This window comes from Ciconia boyciana, chromosome 8 (assembly GCF_034638445.1).
Source record: "Ciconia boyciana chromosome 8, ASM3463844v1, whole genome shotgun sequence".
In the NCBI taxonomy this organism is placed as follows: Eukaryota; Metazoa; Chordata; class Aves; order Ciconiiformes; family Ciconiidae; genus Ciconia; species Ciconia boyciana.
This window is the reverse complement of record NC_132941.1, coordinates 12,377,336-12,402,007: the sequence shown is the minus strand read 5'-3', so window position 1 is coordinate 12,402,007 and position 24,672 is coordinate 12,377,336. Positions and strand designations below refer to the sequence as shown.

The 24,672-nt window shown below is 36.5% G+C and overlaps 1 protein-coding gene across 2 annotated transcripts; it reads right to left on the bottom strand.

Moving 5' to 3' along the window:
* Window positions 1-262: 262 nt before the first annotated feature.
* COPS2 (COP9 signalosome subunit 2) lies at window positions 263-23,368 on the bottom strand. 2 transcript variants are annotated; one of them, XM_072870270.1, is made up of 13 exons: window positions 23,134-23,368; window positions 13,262-13,375; window positions 12,125-12,202; window positions 11,395-11,520; window positions 9,887-9,997; window positions 9,691-9,768; window positions 8,654-8,828; window positions 7,419-7,597; window positions 7,248-7,300; window positions 4,815-4,912; window positions 2,905-2,987; window positions 1,801-1,859; window positions 263-1,018 (listed from the first exon to the last, which is right to left on the bottom strand). In XM_072870270.1, the coding sequence occupies exons 1-13, from the start codon at window positions 23,185-23,187 to the stop codon at window positions 874-876; spliced, it is 1,353 nt and encodes a 450-aa protein (XP_072726371.1). In that variant the 5' UTR covers window positions 23,188-23,368; the 3' UTR covers window positions 263-873. The 2 variants fall into 2 exon arrangements, with proteins under 2 accessions (XP_072726371.1, XP_072726372.1); XM_072870271.1 differs by having other exon boundaries at window positions 9,887-9,976; window positions 23,134-23,366.
* Between the last annotated feature and the right edge of the window lie 1,304 nt (window positions 23,369-24,672).

The following is a 24,672-nucleotide window of genomic DNA, read 5'->3' as shown; positions in this document are numbered from 1 at the left end:
AGTGTGGTATCTTGCAAGATAAAAGTCAGTTAGCAAGACTGCTAAATGTCAGCTTTTAAACTCTTTAGTATTTACGTTTAACTATGTCAAGGGAAAAAAAAAAGAAAAAAAGAAAAATCCACAGCACACATACCAAAGTTTAGACTTAAAATCTCCATATTGTCCTTCATAAGTGATGTGAGGATGAAGTAATACCTATTTTCTTTTAAAAATAACAAAAGTAAAAATCAAGTATAATGAAAGCACATCAAGAAACAAACTGTACAATTTCTGAACTGCACTGTTTATTTTGCTGCTTGAAACCTAAGTGACAGTATGCCACTATAATTATGGGGTTTCTTCTAAACCTTTACTACACTGCAGGTACAGAAATATACGGACACATTTTTGGAGAATTGACATTTTGCAAAATGCAGCAAACATTTCAATTTATACATGAGAAAAGGAAGTGTTCAAAAGGGTATGCATTTCAAGTTATTGCAGGTTATTTCTGTGAGAGAATTTCTGCAGGTAAAACATGTTTAAATTTAACCAACAGTAACGTGTCAGTGTATTTAAAATCATGACAAAAATCTTCTCTCTGGTCATTAACTGCCCTTTGACAAATTACTAGGATGTTGTATGTTTAGGGCAAGATGTCAATACAGCATAAATCCCGTGGCATTTTGGTTTTCTTCTGGAGATTAAAGCTGTTTTTTTCTTGGGATAAATGCAGCAGCAAAACACAAACCAGCTGATCAAAAAAGCACTTCTGCCATAACTCCAATAATTTCAGGGCACACCAACCGACAGTAGTTTTGCCATTCCCAGTTCTTTTAAGGTTTACATCACTGCACTGTTGCCTTAAGTACGTTTGTAAAAGCTTGGTTTCTGTTAGGCCAGCTTGCTGACTACAGCCTGGTTGAGAGAATTTAGTTGGTTGGTCCATTTATCTAACGCAGTATACCGTGCACCACCTCTCTTCTGATGATCCAGTTCTAGGAGCTGGTTGACTTGATCAATTCGGCCATGTATAGTGCTAGAAGTAAATAAATAAATAACTATAAATCACAAATGCACATAGAAATAGGCGCTACCAATAAATCAGAGGTAAAATAAGAGGTGGTCTTATACAAGAGAGACACAAAGTCCATTTCAGAATTCAGCACTTTTATAATATATTTTCCTGGGTAGTACTGCTTATTTAGTTGTCATCATGACTGGAAATCAAATGAACTAATTCATTGGGCAATGCATATATTATCTCCCTAGCTATGACCCACATATAAAGTCTGAAGCAACATGAGGCAAAGAGTTCTTGAAAGACAAGGAATCATGAAATATGCAGATTTATGTAAAAAGAAATGAAAATATAAACACAGGTATGGATTATATTTTCCTAGTAGATATAACAAGTTACCCTCCAAAAGAAATTTTATAAATTGTAGTTAAGTTTTTCCAGTCAAAGAGAGCAGACCACTAATCTGTTGACTTGAAAATGTACTTAAAAATATACATGGGTATAAGCAGCAATTACTCAGAATAATAATTTTCATAACAATTCAATTAATTTATTATGTAATTCAAAATTAAAATAAAATTATGCCACTCAATCTTTATAATTTTCTTGGCTCACATCTTACAAATACACTTTACCGCTCATAAACCAAGCAAATCCAAACAAAGCCAGCATCGTCACCTTTCAGTTCTAGAATCAACCAGTATTGTCACAATGCACAAAAATATTGTTTTGTTGCTTCTTGTATACTTTGATTATTTTAAAGTAATTAAAGACCAGTAATCAAGAATAAGAGTACATACTTATCCAATATGCACTGCACAAGCAAGCTTTCCACATCAGCTACATCTATGTTTAACTCCTAAAAGAAAGAGAAAACTCATGATGCTACTGTTTTGCAGCATTAAATCCTTCCAATTTTTATTTTAATACACAGAATTTGGTTTCATTTCTGTTCCTTACTGTTAAAAAGTATCAATTCAATAATGACCTATCAAGCAAAAGAACTCCACCCAAAGTACATAAGGCCAATGATCAAGAAATCAGTAACCTCTCAGAGAAGGCTGAAGAGGCTAAAGCAAAATTTTTGGAAGCTCCAGAAATGAGTTCCTTTGCTAACTTACTGAAAAAAAAAATAAACCCAAACCCACAAAACCCCCCAGTAAATAAAATAAGACAATAATTATCAGAAAAGAATGGATCTGTACTCAAAACCATTTAAGGGGCTAATTGCATCTTCTGGCTCAAGCAAGTTCTACAAATGTAAGGCTAGCTTAAAAAAAAAAGCATACAGAGTTGTAAAGAGAATTTAAGCATTAAAAATACACATCTCTAATACTTCATGATATATTTTGGAATGCTGTGAATTTTTGCAAGAAAGTTCACAGACTCACAGGAGATAGAAATAGCCATCTATTGTTGTTGGGTTTTGATTTTGTTCTTTCCAGATTAGGGAATTAAATCAGTGATTCTAGTATTATAGTCGGTTTGTTCTATTACCACAGTTCTGTAACTCTTACAACACACACATTTGAAGATATCTTTTGAACAAAAGGAATTAACATTTGGATTTTTAAGTTCATAAAATTTATGTTCATAATTACATTCTGAATTATACAAATTTCACTTTTTCTATTTCTCTTCAGAAAAGTGCTTTTCTACACCAAGTAGAATATGGTAATTGAATATTTCAGAAGTATATCATAGTACATATTATAAGAGGCATTTGGACGACACTTGAAATTTATATTTTTGTACCGCAAAGCTGCCAGCAGTGTATCAGTACTACTTTATGGTTTTGATTATATTTTAGATATTCTATTTCTGGAAGCACTGCATTTATTTAAGAGCTTTTATTCATAATTAATCATTTACTTAAGCAAATGCAAGGCTCCACTGACACATACCTTAGAAATAAAAGGAATATGTATTCTTGTGTAAGGCTTAATTAATTTTATAAGCACTTGTGTTCTGATGTTTCGCAAAAGCTCTGTAAGAGAAGAAAAAAATAAATGTACTGAAATAAAGATGCAATACAGCTCCATATAGGAAGATACCCTAAATACCATGATCTTAAGGTACTGATTAATTGAGGTGGGGAAGCACAGCAAAATAAAGAGACCTCTTTTTCCAGGGATCCAGGCAATATGTAACTCTGAAGATGGACAGATAGAGTTGAAAACTGTTTAAACATGGAGCAACATAGACCCTGGTAACAATTTAAATTATTCAAACTAACTGGATAAGTCATACAGATTATTGCATGGTATGTCTGCCCCTCTAACTTATGGCTAGAATGCTTGCCTTGTACAAAAGTGAAAAGAGGTATTCTTAAGGCTCTGAAACTTAAGTCTGCGTGCATTTAACTTCATGGGGAATGAAGTTAAACTTAAATGTTAAGTAAAACGTAACATTTTAAGTTAAAAGATCAGGGCCTAATGGTATAATTATGATGAGGAACTGAAGAAGTATAAAACAGAGTCTGCATGAAGTGGCTAATTTTTCTTAGAGAAGATAGTGCAGCCATTGTTTTAGAAATTTTTACATTACTAAAGAAAATCTGGGTTAAATGAAAGCATCAATTACAATTGTAAATTAACAGAAAAAGAGCTAGATCCATTTTTACCTAACTAGTTACACAAGGACTGTTTATATACGGAAAAATAATACTGAAGACCAAATTATGTATCTCAATAAAACTAAGGAGATTAAAACAATGAGGCAAGGTATGTAAACATTATAACCACAAACACACATTCTGTATCACTACAGAGTGAAAAAGATGAGAGTATCTTTTTTTCCCCTGGATATATGATAATAGTCTGCTAGTGATAAGGGGTGAAACTCAAATTCTCTTCAATCCTTTGATTCAACTGTCCTCCTCCTCTTGCCTTCCAGTTCTGTCATACTTTCTTCCTTAAGCATCCATCTCTCTAATCTTAGAGTCTCCCTACAAGACTTTGAAGCTTACCAGTAGTCGTCATGTAACAGCAGTAAAGGGGTTATATTTAGTTTCCCCTGCTGTTTGCCATGTTCTCTTTTACAAACAAGAAGTGTAAGAAAACCAGGTCTCTGGATTTAATTCTTTTCTTTTATGTAACTATCCAGCTAAATGATCTTGCAATGCCACAGTAGGGCCTACTCTTGATGAAAACAGTAGTTATCGGAAAAACTAGACACTATATTCAAGTGAAGAGACTTTTAAATTTTCAGATACATGACCAACGCAGGGTGTAACTTTATTTTGTGATGTTACTCAAATGGATGGGCACGTGTTAGTGTCTTCCCCTATTTTATTAGGTATAGGTACTACAAATCCAAACATTGTTTTCAACATATACATTAGAATTATGTATCTTGTTACATATTTTATTACTACACATTTATTAATGCAACCTTCATTACATTATCTATATATTTAATCTTTAATCTGAAGCAGAAAATTAACCTTATAAACTAGCAAACATCTAACTGTTGAGACTGACACAAACAACCTTTACAAGTAAGGGTTGCCCTCATTTAATCCTTCCAATGGAAAAAATATTCAGTGCCTAACACCACCGTAGATATTGTCATAAACTATCCATTCTTGCTAGAACTTTCTTCATCATTCCTGCAATTCCTTGCAGTCATTCTACGTGCCTGGATGCATGTTGGCCTTGACCAACTTCTAAAGAACTTGGAAACAGTAAGGGAATCGTCCACAAGTAATTGAAAAGAACTCTCATTCTCTCAAGAAGAAAAATAAACGGGGGGGGGGGAGCTTACCAAGTAGTGAAGGAAAAAAAAAAAGGATTAAGATAGCCTGCAAAAATACCTTCAATGTGCTCCCTTATGAAGGGATCGTCCATGATGTTGCTGTGATTTGTTTTCAGAATCTTCTCAAATTCAGTGATGTCGTTATTCTGATAGGCACTTCAGAAAAAACAAGACTGAATTATTATTTTAAAAAGTTAAACAGACCCATAAGACTTTGCTCTACATCTTCTAAAAAAAAAAAAAAAAATCTGTATTAAGTGTTGGTGGCAAATAATTATATTCAGAATCTTTATAAGGAAAAACTATTTCAAGGTGAGATGCAACAGAAATGACCTTTCTCCTATTTCAATTTTAGTAGCATTTACAAAAGTTTAGTATGAACATTTAGTTATTCCGCAAATGCACTCTAGTTTTTTGAAACTTTTGTACTTTAAGAAGTTATTCTTTAAAAAAGCCTAGATGCTAAAAATAGCCAATTTTGAAAAGTATCATTACTTGAAATTTGGCTTCATGAAGCCATACTTTATGGAACAAATAAGAGCTAAAAAGAGTCTAGAAGGTTGTTGCTGTTTCTAGAATGTCCATCTTAAGCTGAATTCTAAAAATACTGGAATATGGAAGAAATCCTGACTTCCAGGATGAACCATCAGTAACTGTGTCATAATATTACTTTTTAGATTTTTATTTATAGCTTATTTTTAGTATATATATTGTTCAACTAGTCAATCTTGTTATCTGAGAAAGGATTACAAAAAGAAGGTGGGTTTAGACACCTATTGTTCAGCAGTGGCGCCACAGCATCATTTAAAGGTAAGAGCTGTAACCACTAAACAAGACCTTTTTCTTGAAATATAATGGTTTTACAATTCAAATCTATCATCTTTTCTTACAGGAACAGTCAGCTGTAATAGGGACTATCTACTAACCAATCAAACTTACACAGTAATTTAGTTACATTAAGCTACAGGCTATTAATATTTAACCTGAAAGACATAGTGTTCAATACATGCTGCCAATTTCTGTTTAATACTAACATCAAACATTTAAAAAATGTCATCTCTTTTTCCTTCATAGTCTCTGTACATTTTCAAATTGTTTTTAAACTGGTCAAAAAGTCATCCTTTGTTACCAGTAAAATGGGCAAGAAAAAGGCCAGTTAAATTTAAGGTGGAACTTGAGGAGTTTATAAATGGAGTTATATGAGTGGAATGGACTATATCACATGAAACCAGTAAATTTTACTTCATAATTAAAAAGAATGTCAGTTAAGTATATTTTATTGTTTATTCCAGAAGTCTCTTTTTACCGCATGTAAAACATTCAAGTTCTCAATGTAGATTATAGGAAGAATTAAAAACATAATTGTAATATTTGGAATTGATTTTATCTTCTGCGTATTTCTTATCTATGCTGCTTTAATTGCATTATTAATTTTAAAGAAGCAATTATACTCAAGTGTCAAGATAAAAAAGATATAAATTAGGAACATGAATAAAATCAGATTGGGTAAGGCCATCTAGAGTTCCTTCTGCCTCAAATTCACATGAAACTATGACAGTGAAGTAGAAAAGACATGTCTAAAGTGGAATTATTGGAAATAGTCCCTTAATAAACTGCCAAATCATTTATTCATCATTATTTCAATAATGGATGAACATCCTCACTTTCAGAAACAATTTGTATGCATACAATGGTGCAGCACCATAGCAGTATCAGAGCAAGGTTTGTTCCAACATGAGATCAACTGTGTATTTCAAAATGTGTTTTCCCACCTTTCGTTCTTACGTAACGAAAAGGTGGGAAAAGTTTTCCTATGCATTGTTCGTTTTTTTTACTTGATAAAGCAAAGGCAGGATAGAGCGGATGGAACAGCTTAGCTTCACAGCACAGTATACAAAAACTGCCTCAGTTCAATTTATTTTGCCTGATGATCTTAATACCCTAAAAGTCCTCACATCACAGTTGCCTCTAAGAGGTAATAAAGCATACTTTTGATTTTCACATATGTTTGAAGGATAGGGGAGATCACTTCAGAGTTCAGTTTCATATTCCTAAATTATGAAACTCCTTTAGTAATCATGACATATCCATGCATCCAATTATTCTACTGGCTTTGCTATGAGATGTCAATGGTCTCAGTTTCTCATATATAATCAACCAAACCCTAAGACCAGTTGCAGACAAGGTGGGACAATTTTATTTAAGGGAAGAAATGAGGTTTTTGCCACTGCATAAGAAATTCAGCATAGTAGAAGATAACAGCATGTTTCTGTACTCCTACCTGGTACAGTATAAATACTTTGGTATGTCATACTAAATAAAAGTTTCTTAAGAAAAAAAAACAGTCTACAAATATTTGCCCAATATTTATGAAATAACTGTGTTAGTTGTGCAGAGAAAAACCACCCACCTCTAAAAATATTCCAGTTCTGGTTTGGACACTACATCTTTTTATTTTTTGTTCTCTTCTCCAGAAAAACTAAAATCTTACCTTACTAAATTCGTCATTGCTAGAATCTCTGGATCATTTTTGTATGGTTTAGCCTACACAGAACAGAAAGCACAATATGCATGTTTAGGCTTTAAATATTTTTTTCCATTTTTGTCTTTTGGGTAATTTCCCTATCTATTGGGGGGTGGGGGGGGGTGGGGGGTGGAATACCTCCTGAGAGTCAAATGGATTTATTCCAGATTTCATGAGCATGTTTGCTAAGACCAAGTATTTTAAGCAAGTAGTTCTTCTGGGGCTCCCTGATTCATCATAATTCTTGAATGCTTCAAAAAAATCAGTATGTGCCTTTTCAAACTCTCCTTCTCTTAAGTGCATTTTGCCTCCGCATTCTGAAAAGAAAACACAGATGACGAGAAAAGGAACACTGCGTGCTTGTTGCTGACTACAATAATTGTACTCAGAAGTTCCACGCTATTTCTAAATAGATTACTGAAATATTTTCAGGAGTCTTTTCATTCTCTGAAATCGCTAGGGGAGAAAAAAAAAGCATTAGGGCCTTCGCATACAGCATTGCCATTTGAATGAACCCATTCCAAAGAAAAAACAAAACCCAACCCGCACCATAAATCTAAAAGAACACTAATCCTCACAGCCAATAATTATTTAACCTGACGTTAAAATACTGTAAAAACTATAATGGAATTTATCTCCATTTCAAAGGCAACGGAATTCCTATATTTATGGAATTTTCCCAATCTATTGAGCAAAACCACACAGAAAAATTGAGAAATACTCTATATGTCCTTTTATTTCTTGAGTACCTGCTGCTGCCTGATTGTAAGTGCCTACACCAGGGGAAGAGGGAAGGCACAACAGTGTTCTGGAAAAAGTTTTTTTCAAGACACACAGCATGTTTCCATTATAACTCATCATTACAGATAATAAATAATATTTTCAAACACATCGTAAAGCCCTTCAGTTCCTGATGAATTCTAGTGAGGTGAGACATCAAGCACAAATTTACAAAAGGGGATTGCAGAAATAGCAGTCCCTTCCACTACCAGTCCTGTCAAGCCTTTGTTTTTATCCTTTGTAAATGCCTTTGCATTTATCCTTTGTTGCCTGCTATTGTGTCAAACAGCTCAAGTCTTCCTCTTGTTCTTCTATTGCTTCACTCCTACAGTATATATAGCCAACTGTCCTGCCCTTCTGACCAGTGCATCTGGTACTTAGGCACCAGAACAAGTCCTACAGGAGGCAAACATTAAATGATGAGACTGTAGCCACTGCATTTGTAGTCCTTTATTCACATATGGTTTGTCTGCCTCTGAATCTACAAGATCCTCTGTCTTTATAGTTGGAACTGGAAAACACATTAATTATCAGATTTTCATAAAACTAATCTATGCAACAGAAGTTAAATGAAAAATTCAAGATTAACTTGCCTCTGATAACTCCCATGATCAGTGGATGAGGAATGGCTGACTTGATGTGCAATGACTGTTCATATAGTGCTTTAAGTTTTTTGTTATTTTTCTGTGCTGTATACATTTGAATTTCCAAAGCATAGATTTCCAATAGTTGAGTACCTTTTTTTAGATCATCTTCCCCATCATCAGTCTAGGATAGATTAAGTAATAAATACTGTGAAATTTTAAGAGAACAGTGATTTCAGTTTTATACTAGTAAAGAACTGATTACCAAATACTCTCAGTAATTTCCTGTCAGAAATAAGGATATTCCTAAAACTTTAAAATTTTGATATAACTAATAACACAAAACATAATACTCAAAGAACTTATCACAGGCCAAGTTTTGAAGCCCGTTAGTTAAAAAGTCAGCATTTTTGTTTAATTAAATGTTTTCCTTATAACAACTTTCAGAACTTTGCCCTTTATTCTTTTCCACTTTCCTTAAATCACACTCTCAGTACATAAATGCAATGACTGACACACCTACGTATATATAATACATACAACTCTTCTGCTGCCTATAACAGAACCATTTCCCAGATACTTGTAACCCATTTTCCATGCTAGAGGAAGAAAAGGGGACACAAACAAGCACACCAGGCTGCATGGTTAATTTTTTTTCCCCCTTCCAAATGAGAAAGTAGCAACTGTACTTCCAGTTTTGAGTAAAGCTCACTTGGAATCTTCACTACATTTTAAAATAAATGTCTATGCATTATAGATTATTCATATGTGCTTCTCATCCTTGCACCTGACTAAAAGGAAACTTAATCAGCAGTTGTGAATAATTAAAAAAAAAAATCACCTTTAAGCAAGGAATAAAACACTTATTTTTTGTTCACATTATCAAACAGATAACAAATTAAAGCGCGCACAGTATTTCTTCCCTTTGTACTAAAGCTCAGCAACATGCCTCAAAGGCCAACGACAGATGTAAAAAAAAAAAAACAAACCAACCAAACAAAAAAATGTTGTTTACTAAGCTACAGTGATTTAGAATATAAAGGTACCTGGCATGACTGATGCAGCTGACGCAAAATTTTTTGTAACTTTCCATATTCTTCTCGTTCTAAATATAATTTGCCAAGCTGTAATGAAAAAAAAGCTGAAGTACTAAGGTCTATTAAGATTTCACAATTATCATTTATAAGAGTTAGCTGAAGGTATCACAAAAAAAGGCAAAAAACAGTAAGTTATATATTTTACCTTTGTGTTTGTCTTAAACCACAATCTATCATTCTTAGCATCTTTCAGAGCTTCAAGTGTTGTTTCGTAGAATTCCTGAAGCAAATCCATCTGACATAAAAAATCAGAATTCTATAATTGTAAACAGCAAATTTGTACCTGTTAATATAAGTCAATCTGAACAAACTAAAAGTGCATGCTTGAACTTCAAAATAAGAAAGGTATCTGCATCTTATTGAATGTCTGCTTTTAAATTGTAAAGAGCTTCTAAAGTAACAAAACTAAGTACACTTGCTTTTCTTATACAAAATAGATATAATTAAAAAGTATTCACATTTTAAGATTTGCAACCATCTATCATGCTAGTGAAAAATAAAAGCCACCTTATACAAGCCCATCTTATATAACCAAGTAATAAAATTCTTATGTTGTGTAAGACAAATACTAATAGGCAACATTGCTCCTACTTAAAAGAAGAAAAACAAAAATAATTTACATATCAAAAAGAAAATACGATTTACAAAGAGAGGGAAATGGTCAAAGGAAAATATGCTTTCTCCTTTCTATACTATCAATGCTGCGTGAAAGAAAGCTCTTGAGCACATCAAACTGTTTCTTTGCATAAAACCCAAAAATACAACATCCAAAATGGAAATCAAAGTGCTGAGTGTGACCTTTAACAAAGGTTCTACAGAGAATGCATTAGTATTGTTTATGGTCACTGTTCTTTTGGGGATAACAGATCTGTGGCTGTACCCCAAGTTAAGAGTTCCAGATTGTCCCTCCAGTCCCTCCAGCATTTAGTCCCTCTAAATGCTCCAACTGCATTTAGACCAAATACACTCTGCCAACAAGGTATAGTCTAAGACAATCCTTCAGACCTTAAGAGTAAACCATCATTCATCTATTAAACTTTAATTTTCTATGAGTGACAGGACAGGAAGGATTGTGATAATGACAGAGGAGTCATCACTAAAGACCAGTGATCCTCCATATGCAGGTGCTACTTCCAGGTAGTCAGTTAGGGGAGCTTTCTACTCTCTGTAAAGCTTCTACAACACAAAAGAAAAGGAGCTGGGCTGTGTATCTATGAACATGTACCTATCTTGCACAGTACACTCAAAGACAGGCAGTATGTGACACCAACACTTTGTTGCAAAGTTTTTCAAAGGTTCCCTTCTCCCCACAAAGTAAAAAAAGAAAAGTATTGTTTAATTACAAATTACATTTGAGAAGGAACTTATAGTATATAGCTTCTATGCTAAAAAAAAAAAAAGAAAATTTACTTATTAGTGCTGAAATCCCAGGTAAATATTGAAAAAAAAGACAAATTTAGAAGAGTTATGTGTGTTGACAGAATCCATTAAGCGTGGGAAATATGTTTTAACATACAACAACAAATGAGTACTGCAAATGTTCTCTAATAGAGATCAAAAAAACCCAAACCAACAGACTACCATACACAAAGAAGCCCACAGTTAAAAATGCAAAAAGGAAAACCATGAAGAAGAAGGAAATGATGATCTAACCTGCTTGGAAGTAGAGATATAATCAAGAATAGAATTGATGGATTTTTCAGAGTAATTCCTTGTAACTGCACTCCGTATGTAGGTCAATAGCTGTTTATATCTGTTCATCATTTCAGGAAAGTTAGTCTAAAAGAAAAACAAAATTACATTATAATTTTTGTTTTAATGATTAAAAACTGAGTTATATCTTACAAATACACATGCAGAAAAGAAAGCATAACAGAAAGACTATGCAGTAGTTGTTGCTGTTAGGAACTTTTACATCACGGCTTTATTCATAAGCAGCAGAATCAGGAATAACTTCAGCAAGACTGCACGGAATAGACATCTAAAATACTCAGCGAAGAAAACAGAGTTGGCTTTTCTGCAAACAACTATTTGGAATGGTTGCATATGTAGCATATAAATTTTTCACCGATTTGTTCTGGTGAAGTACACATATATAGAAACATTACCAGTTTCAATGGTATGATACCTCAGGGTAGGAGGGACTGAGCCTCAAGCTTTCAGAGAGTATCAGCTGACTACAGCAGCTATTTTGCATCCATTTTGCCTTTGACTTGCAACCACATAATTTCCCTGCCACGTCTGTAGTAGCCATTAAAGGCTGCAAAAGACAAGTTCTGGCAGATTTAGTTGTCATAGCCATAAATTAGATAATAACTTAAGATCTCTGGATCAAATACATATTTATGCCATTTACTCCCAAGTAATAGCTGTAAATTCCTACCAATTTAAAGTTTATTTTAATCATCTGTTTCAGAGCTTTGAATCCCCATTCTCCTTTTTCACCTTCGAGCTCCAAAACCTGAAATAGAAGAATATTTTAAACAGTATTTATAAAACCTTTATTCAAACTTAAATTGATTTGTACCTTGTTTAAAAGGTACATATCCCATACATGCCTTTTCCCGCACTTTGTTCCTTACAAAGTAATGTTTTAATTTGCCCTGTTCTTCAATTTTACTCCTCCCTGATATTATTGAGAAAGTTAGTGAGGGGTATGTATCTTATTAGTTTTCACAACTTAGCTGATGTTGTGAGGGTGAACTGTTATTCATAGATGTTTTTTGTTGTTAACATCAAACACTAAACTTTAACGTCACTTCATAAATACATATACACAAAAGAGTTTTAACACCCCCTGCAAAACGGACTCAATGCACCCCTTGACTAAATTAGTCAAAAATTTACACTTCTGAATTACTATAGTTTCTTCACATATCAGAAAGGCTTCTAGACTTTAATGTAACATAGTTAAGGGAATGTTTTGTAAGTAAAAATTTTGGAAAGTTTTTTTAAGTCATGTATCGAATACTGTTACACACTATAAATAAGCCAAGAGATGCAAAAATCTATTTTTTCTTTAAAAAGTTACATCTAAAATATTGCTTTCTGGTGGCAGAGTGCAAACATTAAAAATTTAAAGCTGACATGAAGGAGATAAACTCTGTGTCACTTAGTATTGATACATTTAAAGCTTTGGAATCAAACAGCAAACTAATATACGTTACATAAGACTCTGGGGAAAACACCATTTCATTTTAAAAAATGAGTGGATCTGGCTTCTATAGTTGACACATAAAACCACATTAGGACTGTTTAATTAACTTAGTAAATCCTGAAGATTAAAAACTCAGTTCTGTGATAAAATAGGACTATTCCATGCCCTATTTATGCTCCCTAAGAATGATCCTGAAAGGCAGTCAGCCAGGAGTCTAAGTTGTCCAATGATAAACTTATCACATTAGTAAGTTAAAATATAAACATCACTCTTAAAATTCCAGAAAATAACTCAAACGGTAAGCAAATATTTTTAAATATGAATTAATATAAAAAGAAGAGATACAATATAAAGACAGAAAACCTTCTGAAAACTGCTTAATGCTGCTTTGGGATCATCTTCCTTCAAAGCTTTGGAATTGTAGTATTGATTTTCCAGATCCACATTTGGTTCAGAATTGCTGTCCTCAGAATATTCCTACATTTTAAGGAAAAAAGAAAAAACAAATAAAAATCAGAGAAAAAAAGAAAGGTTCAGAACATCTAATATTCTGCTGAAAATGGCTAAAATACAGTAAGACATATTGCTCAAACTGACACGGACAGAATGCTTGTATATTAACAGAAAATCTTCAGTTTTAGAGCATGTAACAGGTATGGACTCTTATGATGATTTCATCTCTCTCCCATTAGTAGGCCAGCTTCACCATCCACCAACACTTGCCTGTCAACAGATTTCTTTCTGGACTGATGAACTCATAGCTCTACCAACTTTGCCTTTATGACAAGTACAGACTGTATTATTAAAATTCTGCCAATTTTGCTGTCTAAGGACAGATGCCTAATAGCATATGTCATTTCTGTATGGGGGAGAGAACATGCCGGCCACTAGTCTTCTAAAAGGCGCTCTATGATATGACCTTTGCTAGCCACAGAAAAGACTCTGGCTGAGCTGCCACACAAGTGATGATTCAGCAATGGAGGATATAAAATGCCTGCCTTTTTATGCCGTAACGATTCATACTTGTCTAAGGAAGTTAAAAAAAAGAATAATGATGATAACACCAGCTGCTTCTGTGCTGAGAAGCAGGAGATTATTGAGAAAATGCTAAAGATACTGCCAAAGGGGGTGGGGTGGGGCATAGGCACAGTAATTTGATCAAATAATTACCCATCATGTACACTAGTGCCAAACAAATTGAAGAATTTACTTCTACCAATTATTACTTCATTAAAAAAAAAGAAAGTACTCTGAGTTTTTTTCTGATGAAAACAACCTAAGTATTTCATCTTCTTTTGATGAAGGACAATGTTGCGTGTCTGAATTACAAAACACTAACAAAACTCAAATAATAATTTCATTTCAGGTTTACACAAGTCAAAAATATCTCACACCTCTGTGTTTTCAAGCCAACTTCTCTCAGAGTGCTTAGCTATTAGGAGATGAACTGTTTAACTCTCAAAATTACTGTTGTCAGAGTAACCTTCCCTCGTAACAATATAAACAATGCATGGTCAGGTGCCCTTCTTTAAGTTGGAATTTCTTCTTTTACTGTACTTCATCAGGCACATTTATTCTTCTGTTCATTGATACAGTGCTAATGTTAATGGATTCCTTCAAAACCATGGGAAGGAATGAAAAAAAGATGAGATAAAAGAGAAGTTTTAAATTAGCTCTCTCTTCCCTACAATGCAAGCAAATCTTTCAAAGTTTAAGTTTTCTGAAGTTCTAATGGAAAAATTAATCATGGGAGCTTACAGTTGCCCAAATTTTATTAAACATGGTCCTTGTGACATTTATCCTTCAACCTGCTAATATTTCTATTTGTTACATGTAGGCAAGTTGCTCACATATGTGTTTATTTATACTCACACAAAGTATTAGTATTTAGTGAGACTCAGTGGACTTAAAAGCCTAGTGAATTCCACAAACCTGTTTTCTGAATTCCCAAAGAACTATAAAACTTAATACTGAAAACTGCAAAGAAAACAGGAAGCAAGTGTCTTACTTCATTAGGCAGACGTTCATTTTGGTTAGCTTGTTTTTGTAAATTCTTTACCCTATTGATCCAACATTGATGGAGCAACTACAAGAACATGCACATGATGTCAACAGCTGTAAGCATATCAGGCACCTTATGAAGATACAGGCTGCCAAAGCTTAAACAACATAGCATTTAAGATACGTGTAATCAGCTGATGTCTTGTTTATACTAAACTTGAACAATGAGGAATATTTTTGGCAGAGGTATCTATTTGTAAAGATAAAAGGAAAGCAAACTAAATTAATTCCTTTTAGGAAGCAATGTGCTCTGTTAGCCTAAAGCCAGAAACATCTGAATGTTCATCTTAGCTCTGGCAGTGATTCTGGATGTTGACTCACGCAGGAAGCCTTTTTTCAGATCATTTTTCTCAATGCTACTTAAATATCCCAGAAAGCTATTTTCATAATAATATTAAAACCTAATAAAGAACAAGTGTTAAGTCTACAGATAATTTTTTTCTAATGGGAACGCTTTGAAATGCATCAAAGGTAGTGTTTTATGTTCTCACAGCTATGTTTTTCCTTCACTTGATGCCTACTTGCCTCACATCAAATTTAGGATGTTGGTATGGACTCAAAGGTCAAAGGGAGATAGGGCTTTCCTACTTCCAGAAAATATAATGTAAGGTGCTTACTTTAAAAGACATACTTAGACTTAATGGCTGTGCAGTATGATACAAATGTGAGAACATTCAGCTTTTGCCAAAAGCAAAAGGAAAGAAGGAGGAAAGGAAAAGTGTGAAGCTGTATCCTCAAAGTTCAAACTAAGAAAAAGGTGCATTTCTTTCCCAGTACTGAAAACAGAGTAGTTCTTTTAACAGTAAATTCAGATACCAAACACCTAACCTTTCCTCACCCTCATTTTTAACATCCCTGCTTCCTGCCTGAACAACTTCCCCAACTCAACCCTTTTAGGTAGAAAGTTTGTTGCATCAAACAATGCAGTACCAAAATAAAAGTGCACAAAAATTAGGTAGAATATCAGGTTTACAAAAAGAATTTCTACATAACTCTAAAAATCTCTATTATACCATCTAGACCTAATATTCTACATAGTGAAGAACACCCTGAATTATAACTTCAAGATATAAAAGCACCTGTGTGATATACTTTAGCTCCAGCTGACGTAAAAAAAGTAACATGCCTAAGAATTTTTTTTATTAAGATGTTGGTGATTTTTTTAAATGGACATGAACACTATCAGTACAAATGAAAACAACAGAAGTCTGAGTATGCAGAACTGATCTTTGAAACCCATTTAGTTCTCCCTTCCTGAGAGGATCAAAACAAACAAGTGGGTTTTTTTATTATTACTCACGAAATTAGAAACCCCTGATACAGCTTTAATAAAAAAGTAGTTTAAAAAAGTTAAGACATTATTTAAGCATTGCTCCATTGAAAATCTGCATGTTCTAAATGTAGTCAGTTATAAACAATCCATTCCTATCACATCACTTTTTGGGGGAAGAAAAATTCCCACGTTAGCTCAACTGTAATGGAGATAAAACCTCTGATGTAGCTTACTCTGCCTGGAACATAGTTCTTTCAAATAATTTTAGTAAAAGTTAAATTAGTACCAAGGAACCAATTTAATTTACAAGTCTTTATTACATTACATATTAAGTTTTCACAAAATTCATTTCATCTAGCAAACAGCTTTAAAACATTAAGCCTCAGCTTCTAAAATGAACACACGCAGAAGATAGTTCACCCCAGTCAGCTTTAATCATCCTTTTTAGGGCACGGATCCATTTGCAGTTTTTCCAGCAGCAAAGGCAGGTTTAGAGCATCCAGCACTTCCCAACCCCCTCTGTTCATTTCTGGTCCTAGTATCCCCTTCCCCGTTCACTGCAGCGATTCAACATTTTATGCTGTATGAGTCTTTGATGACGGCTGATCCCACTTGGGCTGAGAGAACAGGCCCGCCAACGCTTACACAGACGCAATCCTGAGGCTGGTGAGCTATGGCAGAGGAGCAGGTGACCAAGGAGGGCAAGAAAACCAGCCGTGGTTTCAGAAAACTGTAGCAGGAGCCTTTGTCAATGTGGTCTTGAGAGATTATATAGAACTCTTGAAGCACAGCACCTCTCCTCACAGACAGAATAAGGTACATGAACTTGGAGACCGTAACACTACATCAGTGACATTTAATGGCAGATTTGTGGTATTCCAGCAGATTAGAGTGGCACATTAACCTGGTAAAGTTAAACATGTACAAAACCAAAGATATAAATATTTTGTGAAAAGCTACCATTGTTTAGTCACTGATTTTCTTGTCTCCTCTCTTGCCTAAAGCACTTCCCTAACCTCTACATCGAAAGTGGAGTGATAATCTAAACTTTTGCTTGCCTTTGTGTCATTCACTAGCTGTATAGGAACCAAACTCCTACTTTGCAAACCTTTTTCAAAAAAAAAAAAAAAAAAAAAAAAGGGGGAAAGTAGCTACACAGAGGATAACTTTCCAGACAAAAAACACAATAGAAAGAGTTCTATTTCTGTAGAAATTTATCCTTCAAGGACATTGTTAACAATACTTATTACTGTCAATTTTCAATTGCTAGTAATTTTACCAAATTTCAACCATTGGGCTGACTCAAACCATTCTTTTTCTATGAAGTGCAATTGCTTCTGAGAATAAGCGTGGTACAAATTTGATTTTACTTCAGCTAACTCTGTTTCATAACCATGGCATTTAGGAGGTCTGTTAACTCTAGGATTTGGAGCAAAGACCTGATATTTTGCAACAGCACTAGTGATGTGGGTTGGGGTGGTGGTTTGTTTGTTTGTTTTTTAAAAAACAACACAAAAATGCCCAAATGAGGCCAACTGAAAAAAAAGAAAAAAAAAAAAGAAAATAACTCCTCAATATATTATGTTAGCTTGCCACCTAAATTTCTTGAACATTTCATCTACGATGAACATGCACTATTTTCACATAGCTCACATGCACTGGCCCCGAAAGTGACCAACTGAACACCATCCCTGCACTGAGGACAACTTTCTTTGCATTTGCTCTTCCTGGACCACTGGCCCCCAGGCACCAGGACAAAAAGCAAATAACAGTTTCTATGTGCATTTGCCACTGGTATCCAGGCACATGAATATAAAGAAAGCAATCAGACTGGAATGCAAAAGAGTAAGGAGGAAATGAACAGAGACAAACAGTGAGAGTAAAAACAAGAGTGTGATTTGTGTCTGCAACTACTCAACCATGCATTGGGAGTTCTGGTTTTCTTTTCTACATTCCAGGTCTCCTGCTCTTCTGCTCCTACTCGCTCACTCTGCGAGTCATCTAGTGCCGGCTGGCTCACACCAGGGCTGACACCAGGAATAAGTCTGTGAAGCCAGTGATCTGCAATGGGGTCAGTACAGTTCCATGGAAAGACAGTGCTCTGCCTTTGGTTTGTTTTTTTTTTAAGTAGAAGTTGGAAGATGCACAGAAATGAGACAGGAGACTGCAGAAAGAAAAAACTAGTATTATGACATGTAGAGAGTATTGAAAAGTGCCTTTTCTTTCTACCTCTATCACACAGCTCTCCTATAGTTATGTGCATCCTTTTTCTAAAAGTCCAGTTTTTAGCACAACTTAGATCTAATTTACTTCTGTTTAACACCCAACTGCATATCAGACCCTGGGGAGCTATATTCTGAAGAGTGCTAAACAATTCCCTCTCAAAAAAACCCAACAAAAAAACAGAACTTACTGACACTTGTCAATGTTCAGACGGAAAGAATTTACTGACTAATTATTCTCATGCTTTTTGTCTCAATACTTCCTTCTGAGACATTATGGTAATGAGCGAAATAAGCCCCAGATATATTAATTCTGTGTTTAAAGATGAGTCTGAAGAGAACGCATAAAATAAAATATCAGGACACACACTGAATCCATATAAAATATGAAACAGTAATTAATTCAGAGAACAGTATATCCTACATCCTCTGCGAAGCTCACTGATTTTTTTTTTTTTAAATCACATACTAATGTAATTAAACATAAGAAACAGAAGAGGGTAAAGTGGATCTGCTTGATTTGGTAATTCCCTAGTTCTGAATGCCTGTTTTTGCAGCATTATCACATTCTTGTTTGCAATATATATATGTATTTTTTGTTTGCATTTGAATATATGAATTCATGAATATATGGATTCATACGTATGAAACATAATATGAATTCATATATATGTATTCGTATATGTGAAACATAAAGAGTTGGGGAGAGGTGACAATATCTGCATGAAATTTCAACTGTGTCTATTAAAAATGCATCAATATAATGTAGGAAAGTTTCCCTGCCTACTGATGAGATTGCTTATCAAGTTTGGTAACATATAGAAATTCCTTTTGAAGTGGCGTATATTTCTCCCTGTTGGAAAGAAAGAGTGAACCAATTCACGTTTACTAAGCTGCCATTCTGATGGCTTGAAATAAAAAGTAAGACTACCTATATCCTAATATCAACACAGCCTGAAGAGGGAAATCCTCAGTAATCTGAAGGCATGCTCCCCATATTTGAGCCATGCCAATCCTCATGAACCTGTAGCCATCTCACTGGGGTGCAAACTGCTGGCTGTTCATTGGAACTGTATACAGCTCTTCTATTGAAGTCACTGAAATAATACAACTCCATAACATAAAGAGAGAAGTTGCTCAGCAAACAGATTTGTCCATCTTTCCCCCAGATTAATTTTAAAGTTGAATTTCAGAACACAATAAGATGTCTCATTAAGAACACCACAGACAAATTCCTTATTTATTTAAAAACAAAAACCAAAAAAATCAAGTAGATGTATTACAACAACTGTCAATGTGTTGTCATTGTGCCTGGAAGGATCAATTTCTGGACAAAGACTGAGTTTAGTCTCAAAGTCAATTCTAAACATAGCTTTTTGTCTGAGACTGAAAACAAAATGGAATTTACAATGGTCCTTCCCTCTTTCTCCTTCTCTACCCTCAAGCTGAAACTAGTAAAAATAACCTGGACTGAAATCATAAAAGGCACCAAACAGTACCAAACTAGAAATTAAAACTGAGTGGTTTTCATAATGACCAGTAAACATTATTCTGTTCATTGAAGCATAAAGTGGAAAAATCCATGTTACAATCAAGGCTGTCACTGTACATTACTAGCAAATTGTGAATCTAGGTCCATCCACCCACAAATACAAATGGAATTTTTTCCTGATATCAAGACCTCCAACAGATAAAGTTAACTTCTATAGGAGCGGCTGAGGTAATTTACATGCAAAACCTTGACTTTGAACCCAATGAAAAACTAAGGAGAAACAGTCAACTATGATCTGTAAAGTGGGTAGTCTTCAGTTGTTTAACAGCATAGTAATTAATTATACAAAAATCCATGACGAAGCTGCGAAAGAGCTGGGCCTTCAGAATATCTGTTCACATTTCAGTTCAAGCGTGAAACATTTGCATACTTAAGGAAATGTAACCGACTGGTTCTACATAATCAGCAGGTCAAGAGCAGATTTAAAGAGAAACAGCCATAATCACTTCTAATAAAAGCTGACAAAATAAAAACTTTTTTGGGAGTCTTCTTTCCACTACTATTTTTATACTAGTAGCTACTCTGGGAGACCTGAATCTAGTTGCACCATACTGTATTTTGACAAAATAGCTATTTCTTCTTTCATTAACTGTTTCGTTAATTACTGCCTCTCCTCCTATTCATTACAAAAAACATTCACCAACACTTATGTGTGCTCTTTTATTTTCAGTTCTCTATTTGTCTGAGTATTTTGTCCTGTACTCACTTTTTTGTTGCAAACCCTTCTGCAGCAGCCTTTACACTGAACTTGAGAGCCATGCATCCCCTTATAGTCTTCTCTTAATTTAACTAGATTTACATCATCATAAAAGGAAGAAATTAGGCCCTGTCTTCAGGACCCTTAACTATTTTCCAAAACAATTTTGCAGAACACTGCAATTACAGTCTCAAGCACATTTGAAAACAACATCCAATCATGGTTTGTTAGTCCAAGAACGCTGAAACTAGTCTAGCTGGAATATTTTTATTCTTAAATTCGGGGGGGGGGAAGTTTCCATCAATTATAAATCCAAATTAAGTTTTAAAAATCTGTTTTATTTAAAGATACAGCTTAACTATTATTTGATGCTTTGAATGGGAGTTACATACTGAAAAGAAAAAATTAACATGCTCCTAATTATTACTAGCAGTATTTTTAAATTTTGGAAAGGTCTGGGCTAGTCGTAATTAATGACAATGAAAATGTTCCAGGAAAAGTAACTACAGTCAGGGGCTGAAATTTGCCACAAGCAAAAAGTTTCGGGAAGGTTTTTCCAATGAGGAAGAAAGTACTTCAGAAAAAAGAAACACAGGAAAAAGCGTTAGACCAACAATTATTCTTGGTGAAAACAGACATAATGCATCGTGAGCTTAGAGCTGCACTCTTACTCAAATTTGTATGTAGACAGCTGCATTTATAGAATGAAAAATGCAATTCCAATGGTTTCTCTACATGTCCAGTTCTCATGTTATGGATTTAACATGAATTCTGCTATGTTTAGTATTCCTTTGATTGTATCACATGGAAAAATAAACACAGTATTTTAAATCAGGGCATGCATTTCAGTGTTAGTGAAAATGAATGGAAATTGATTTTGGAACAAACCAGACCAACAAAATATTTTCCTTCAGAGTATTTCCTTCAGAAAACTTGTTTCTAAAAGTTTGTGAATTCATTCATGGAACACTAACAGTTCTTGGAATACTGACACAAGCAGCTCATAAGGTTAAGATGACAACGCATGTCAAATAAGCACTCTTACGTGAATTTAAAAAACTCAAAACCAAAACCAGATGCTTTTATTCTATATCCAATGTCATCCAGCCATTCTGAGCAGCTCATAACAAAAACTGCCCAGAAACTATTTCAAATAAAATCAGACAAGTTTTTTAAGTGAATTCTTAAGTAGCAATGATTATCAAATAATTTGTTAGAAAGCAAGTCTTCCAGAAGCAAGTGTCTGGAGTTTTTCAGTGAAATTTCAGTACTGTAAATACAGGTTAGCCAAAATTAATGAAATACAGACTCTCAAACCTCAACCATACACAGCTTTTTTTTTTTAAATATCTCTGTTCTAAAAACCTATGCAAGGTTCAGAAAAGCAAAAAACCAGACAAACAAGCCTCAAGCTCCAATATAAGATGATGCCAATAGAATAACAACTAGTTAGACAGCACAGAAAACATATTTTGTTTCAAACACGACAGCTATTTAGTTTACTAACCTCCCCCAAGATGGTTCTACTCATTGTAAAAAATTTGTTTTTAATAATTTAAAGAAGATTCGTTACATCAAAACAATCCCGTTATATTACCAATTTTCCCTGATAAATTGGTCTGTTGCTAACTGCAAGCAGCATTTTTTAACTGTAAAACTTAGAACAAAACCTAATGTCAAAATGTGACTAGATATAACATGAAAAACCCCAAACCCTGCAATTTAAAAAAAAAAAACACAACACCAAACGAAAAAGGGCAAAAAGCTTACTAAGACTAGAAAGGTAAAAAGTTAAAAATGAGTACACCCTTGGTGTGTTGCATCAGAAACAGGCTGTATGGCCATTTCTCCTCACTCCCCTTTTTCTTCCCCCCACTTTTTCCTCAGTTTGACGCTCAAGCAAGCACACGAATGACATCTACCCCCAACGACCTCTCGCAGCCGCGGGTGGGGAGGAGGGCAGACAACTTTACGACTCTACTTCGTGCCCGACACTTCAGCCAGAGGCAGGAGGAGGGAGGGAGGGAGGGAGGCAGCACGCCGGAGCCCTCCCCTCACCCTGACCCCTGTGGAAGACAAACGGGGACCCCGGCTCACTGGGCCCAAGGGGGCCAGCCCGGGGCCTAGCTAACTTCCCGGGGCCGAAGTCGGCCTGTTTTTTCCGCGGGAAGGTGGCAGGGCGCCCGGCGGGGCCTGTTCCGAAAGCAGCACCCGCCCCTCGCAGCCGCTGCCCGCTGCCACCACCCCTCCTCCCCGGGAGGGAAACTCATCCTGTCAGTGCTCCCTCCCGGGGCAGACCCGGCGGGGCTGCTGCTGCGGCGGGTGGCGGACGCGGCGCGCCAGCACCGGCACCGGCCGAGGCAGCACCGCTCCCCCGAGGCCCCCTCGCCGCACCGCGCCGCTGACCCCCCGCACCTCCCCGCACCCTACCAGGTCGTAGTCCTCTTCATCATCGCACATGAAATCATCCTCCATGTCAGACATCTTGGCCGGAGGACGGGCGGGGGGAGGGGAAAGGGGCCGGGAGAGGGAGGAGGCAGCGAGGACAGCCCCTTCTCCCACAACCCTGCGCGGCGCTGCCCAATGTGGCTCCGCTCCGCCCGGAACACGCCGCCGCCCGCTCCCACCCGCCCCCGGCCCGGGGCACACGGAGCCCAATCCGCGGTGCACCACCGCCGGCTTCCTCTCCCTGCTAGCAACCCGCCCCTAGCAACCGCGGCCCCCCGGCGGGGCCCGCCTCCCGCCCTCCCTCCCCGCCGCTCTGGCGGCCTGTGGAGGGGGCGCTGCGGCCCCGCCTCGCCTCCTGACGCCGGAGGCGCCTCCCCGGCGGCGCCGCGCCTCGGTGGGGCGCCGGGCCACGGCCCTGCTGCCGCCAGCGCGGGCCGGAGCCCGGAGCGCGCCGTGGTGGCGCCGGGGCGGGTCGCCGCGTATCCGGGTTTGAGCGCTGCGATCCCGGCTCCCGTACCGGAGCTATAAGTCTTGTGACGGTGCGTCTCCGGATGGGAAATTCAAAAAGCCCGGCCGCTCGCCGATACTGGCAGCCTCGCCTAGTCCTTAGTGCAGTTTATTTGCCTCACTCGGTGCTGCTGAACGGTTTACGTGTGCTGCGTTTACCATAAGCAAATAATACTATAGCAGCAGTTTTAAAAGGCTGTAAAAAACACGGGCCTTGCAAAGCACTGGCTTTCTAAAGATTTTCACACACTGACTTCTGCTGCTGCCTTCAACTGAGGGAGGCAAAAAGCCCCGACAGACAGGCTTTGTCTCTCCACAATCTCCACAAGGCCTGTGGTTCTCGGACTCCTAGACGCATTTGCAGTATTCATTGGGTCTCCAGATTTTTCTGTTGCTGGTCATTTTATGTTGTTACGGTTTCTGATGGTCTGTTTTTTTTTTCCTATGGCTACTGCTAAGTCTCTTAAAAACCCTATTTCTATTCTGCCAACGATACTAATGAGGAGAAAAGTTTTACCTCAGAAAGACACGTAAATCCCCAATGAAATCTCAATGTTACTATGCTTTTCACAGTCCAAGCACTTAAAAGCTTCATGAGTTGAATATTAGGGGCTTTATGATATACACCAAAATAGACAATAATAACAAGCAAGTGAGCTTGTAAACGAATTTGAAAAGCTCAGTTCCTCAAAATAACTGCAGCCATTAATCTTGGGGGGTAAACAGGAGCTGTGAGACTGCTTGTTTCAGGGAAGCTGGCAGAACCACACACCAGAAACAAACAAGGGGGAAAAAATAACGCTGTAGGGGAAAGCACTGCCAATTTATTTAGTGTTCTCATTACGTGTGCATTTTGCTGGAGAACCGGCACTGGCCTAATGCATGGCCCTGAGGGTGACCCCAACCGCACAGGGCTCGCGAGGCGCCCGCAGGGGCAGCCTGCCCCTGGCCCTGCGCACCCAACCGGGGGCAGTTTTTAACGTTTCTCTATTGCCAGATAAATTCTGACAGGAA

Coding starts and splice junctions, on each gene's coding strand:
- COPS2 (XM_072870270.1), bottom strand. CDS start 23,187: ATGTCTGACATGGAGGATGATTTCATGTGCGATGATGAAGAGGACTAC. Junction 11,521..12,124: donor TTAAAATAAACTTTAAATTG/GTAGGAATTTAC, acceptor TTTTTCTTTTAG/ACTAACTTTCCTGAAATGAT. Junction 8,829..9,690: donor AGCTGCATCAGTCATGCCAG/GTACCTTTATAT, acceptor AATCTATCCTAG/ACTGATGATGGGGAAGATGA.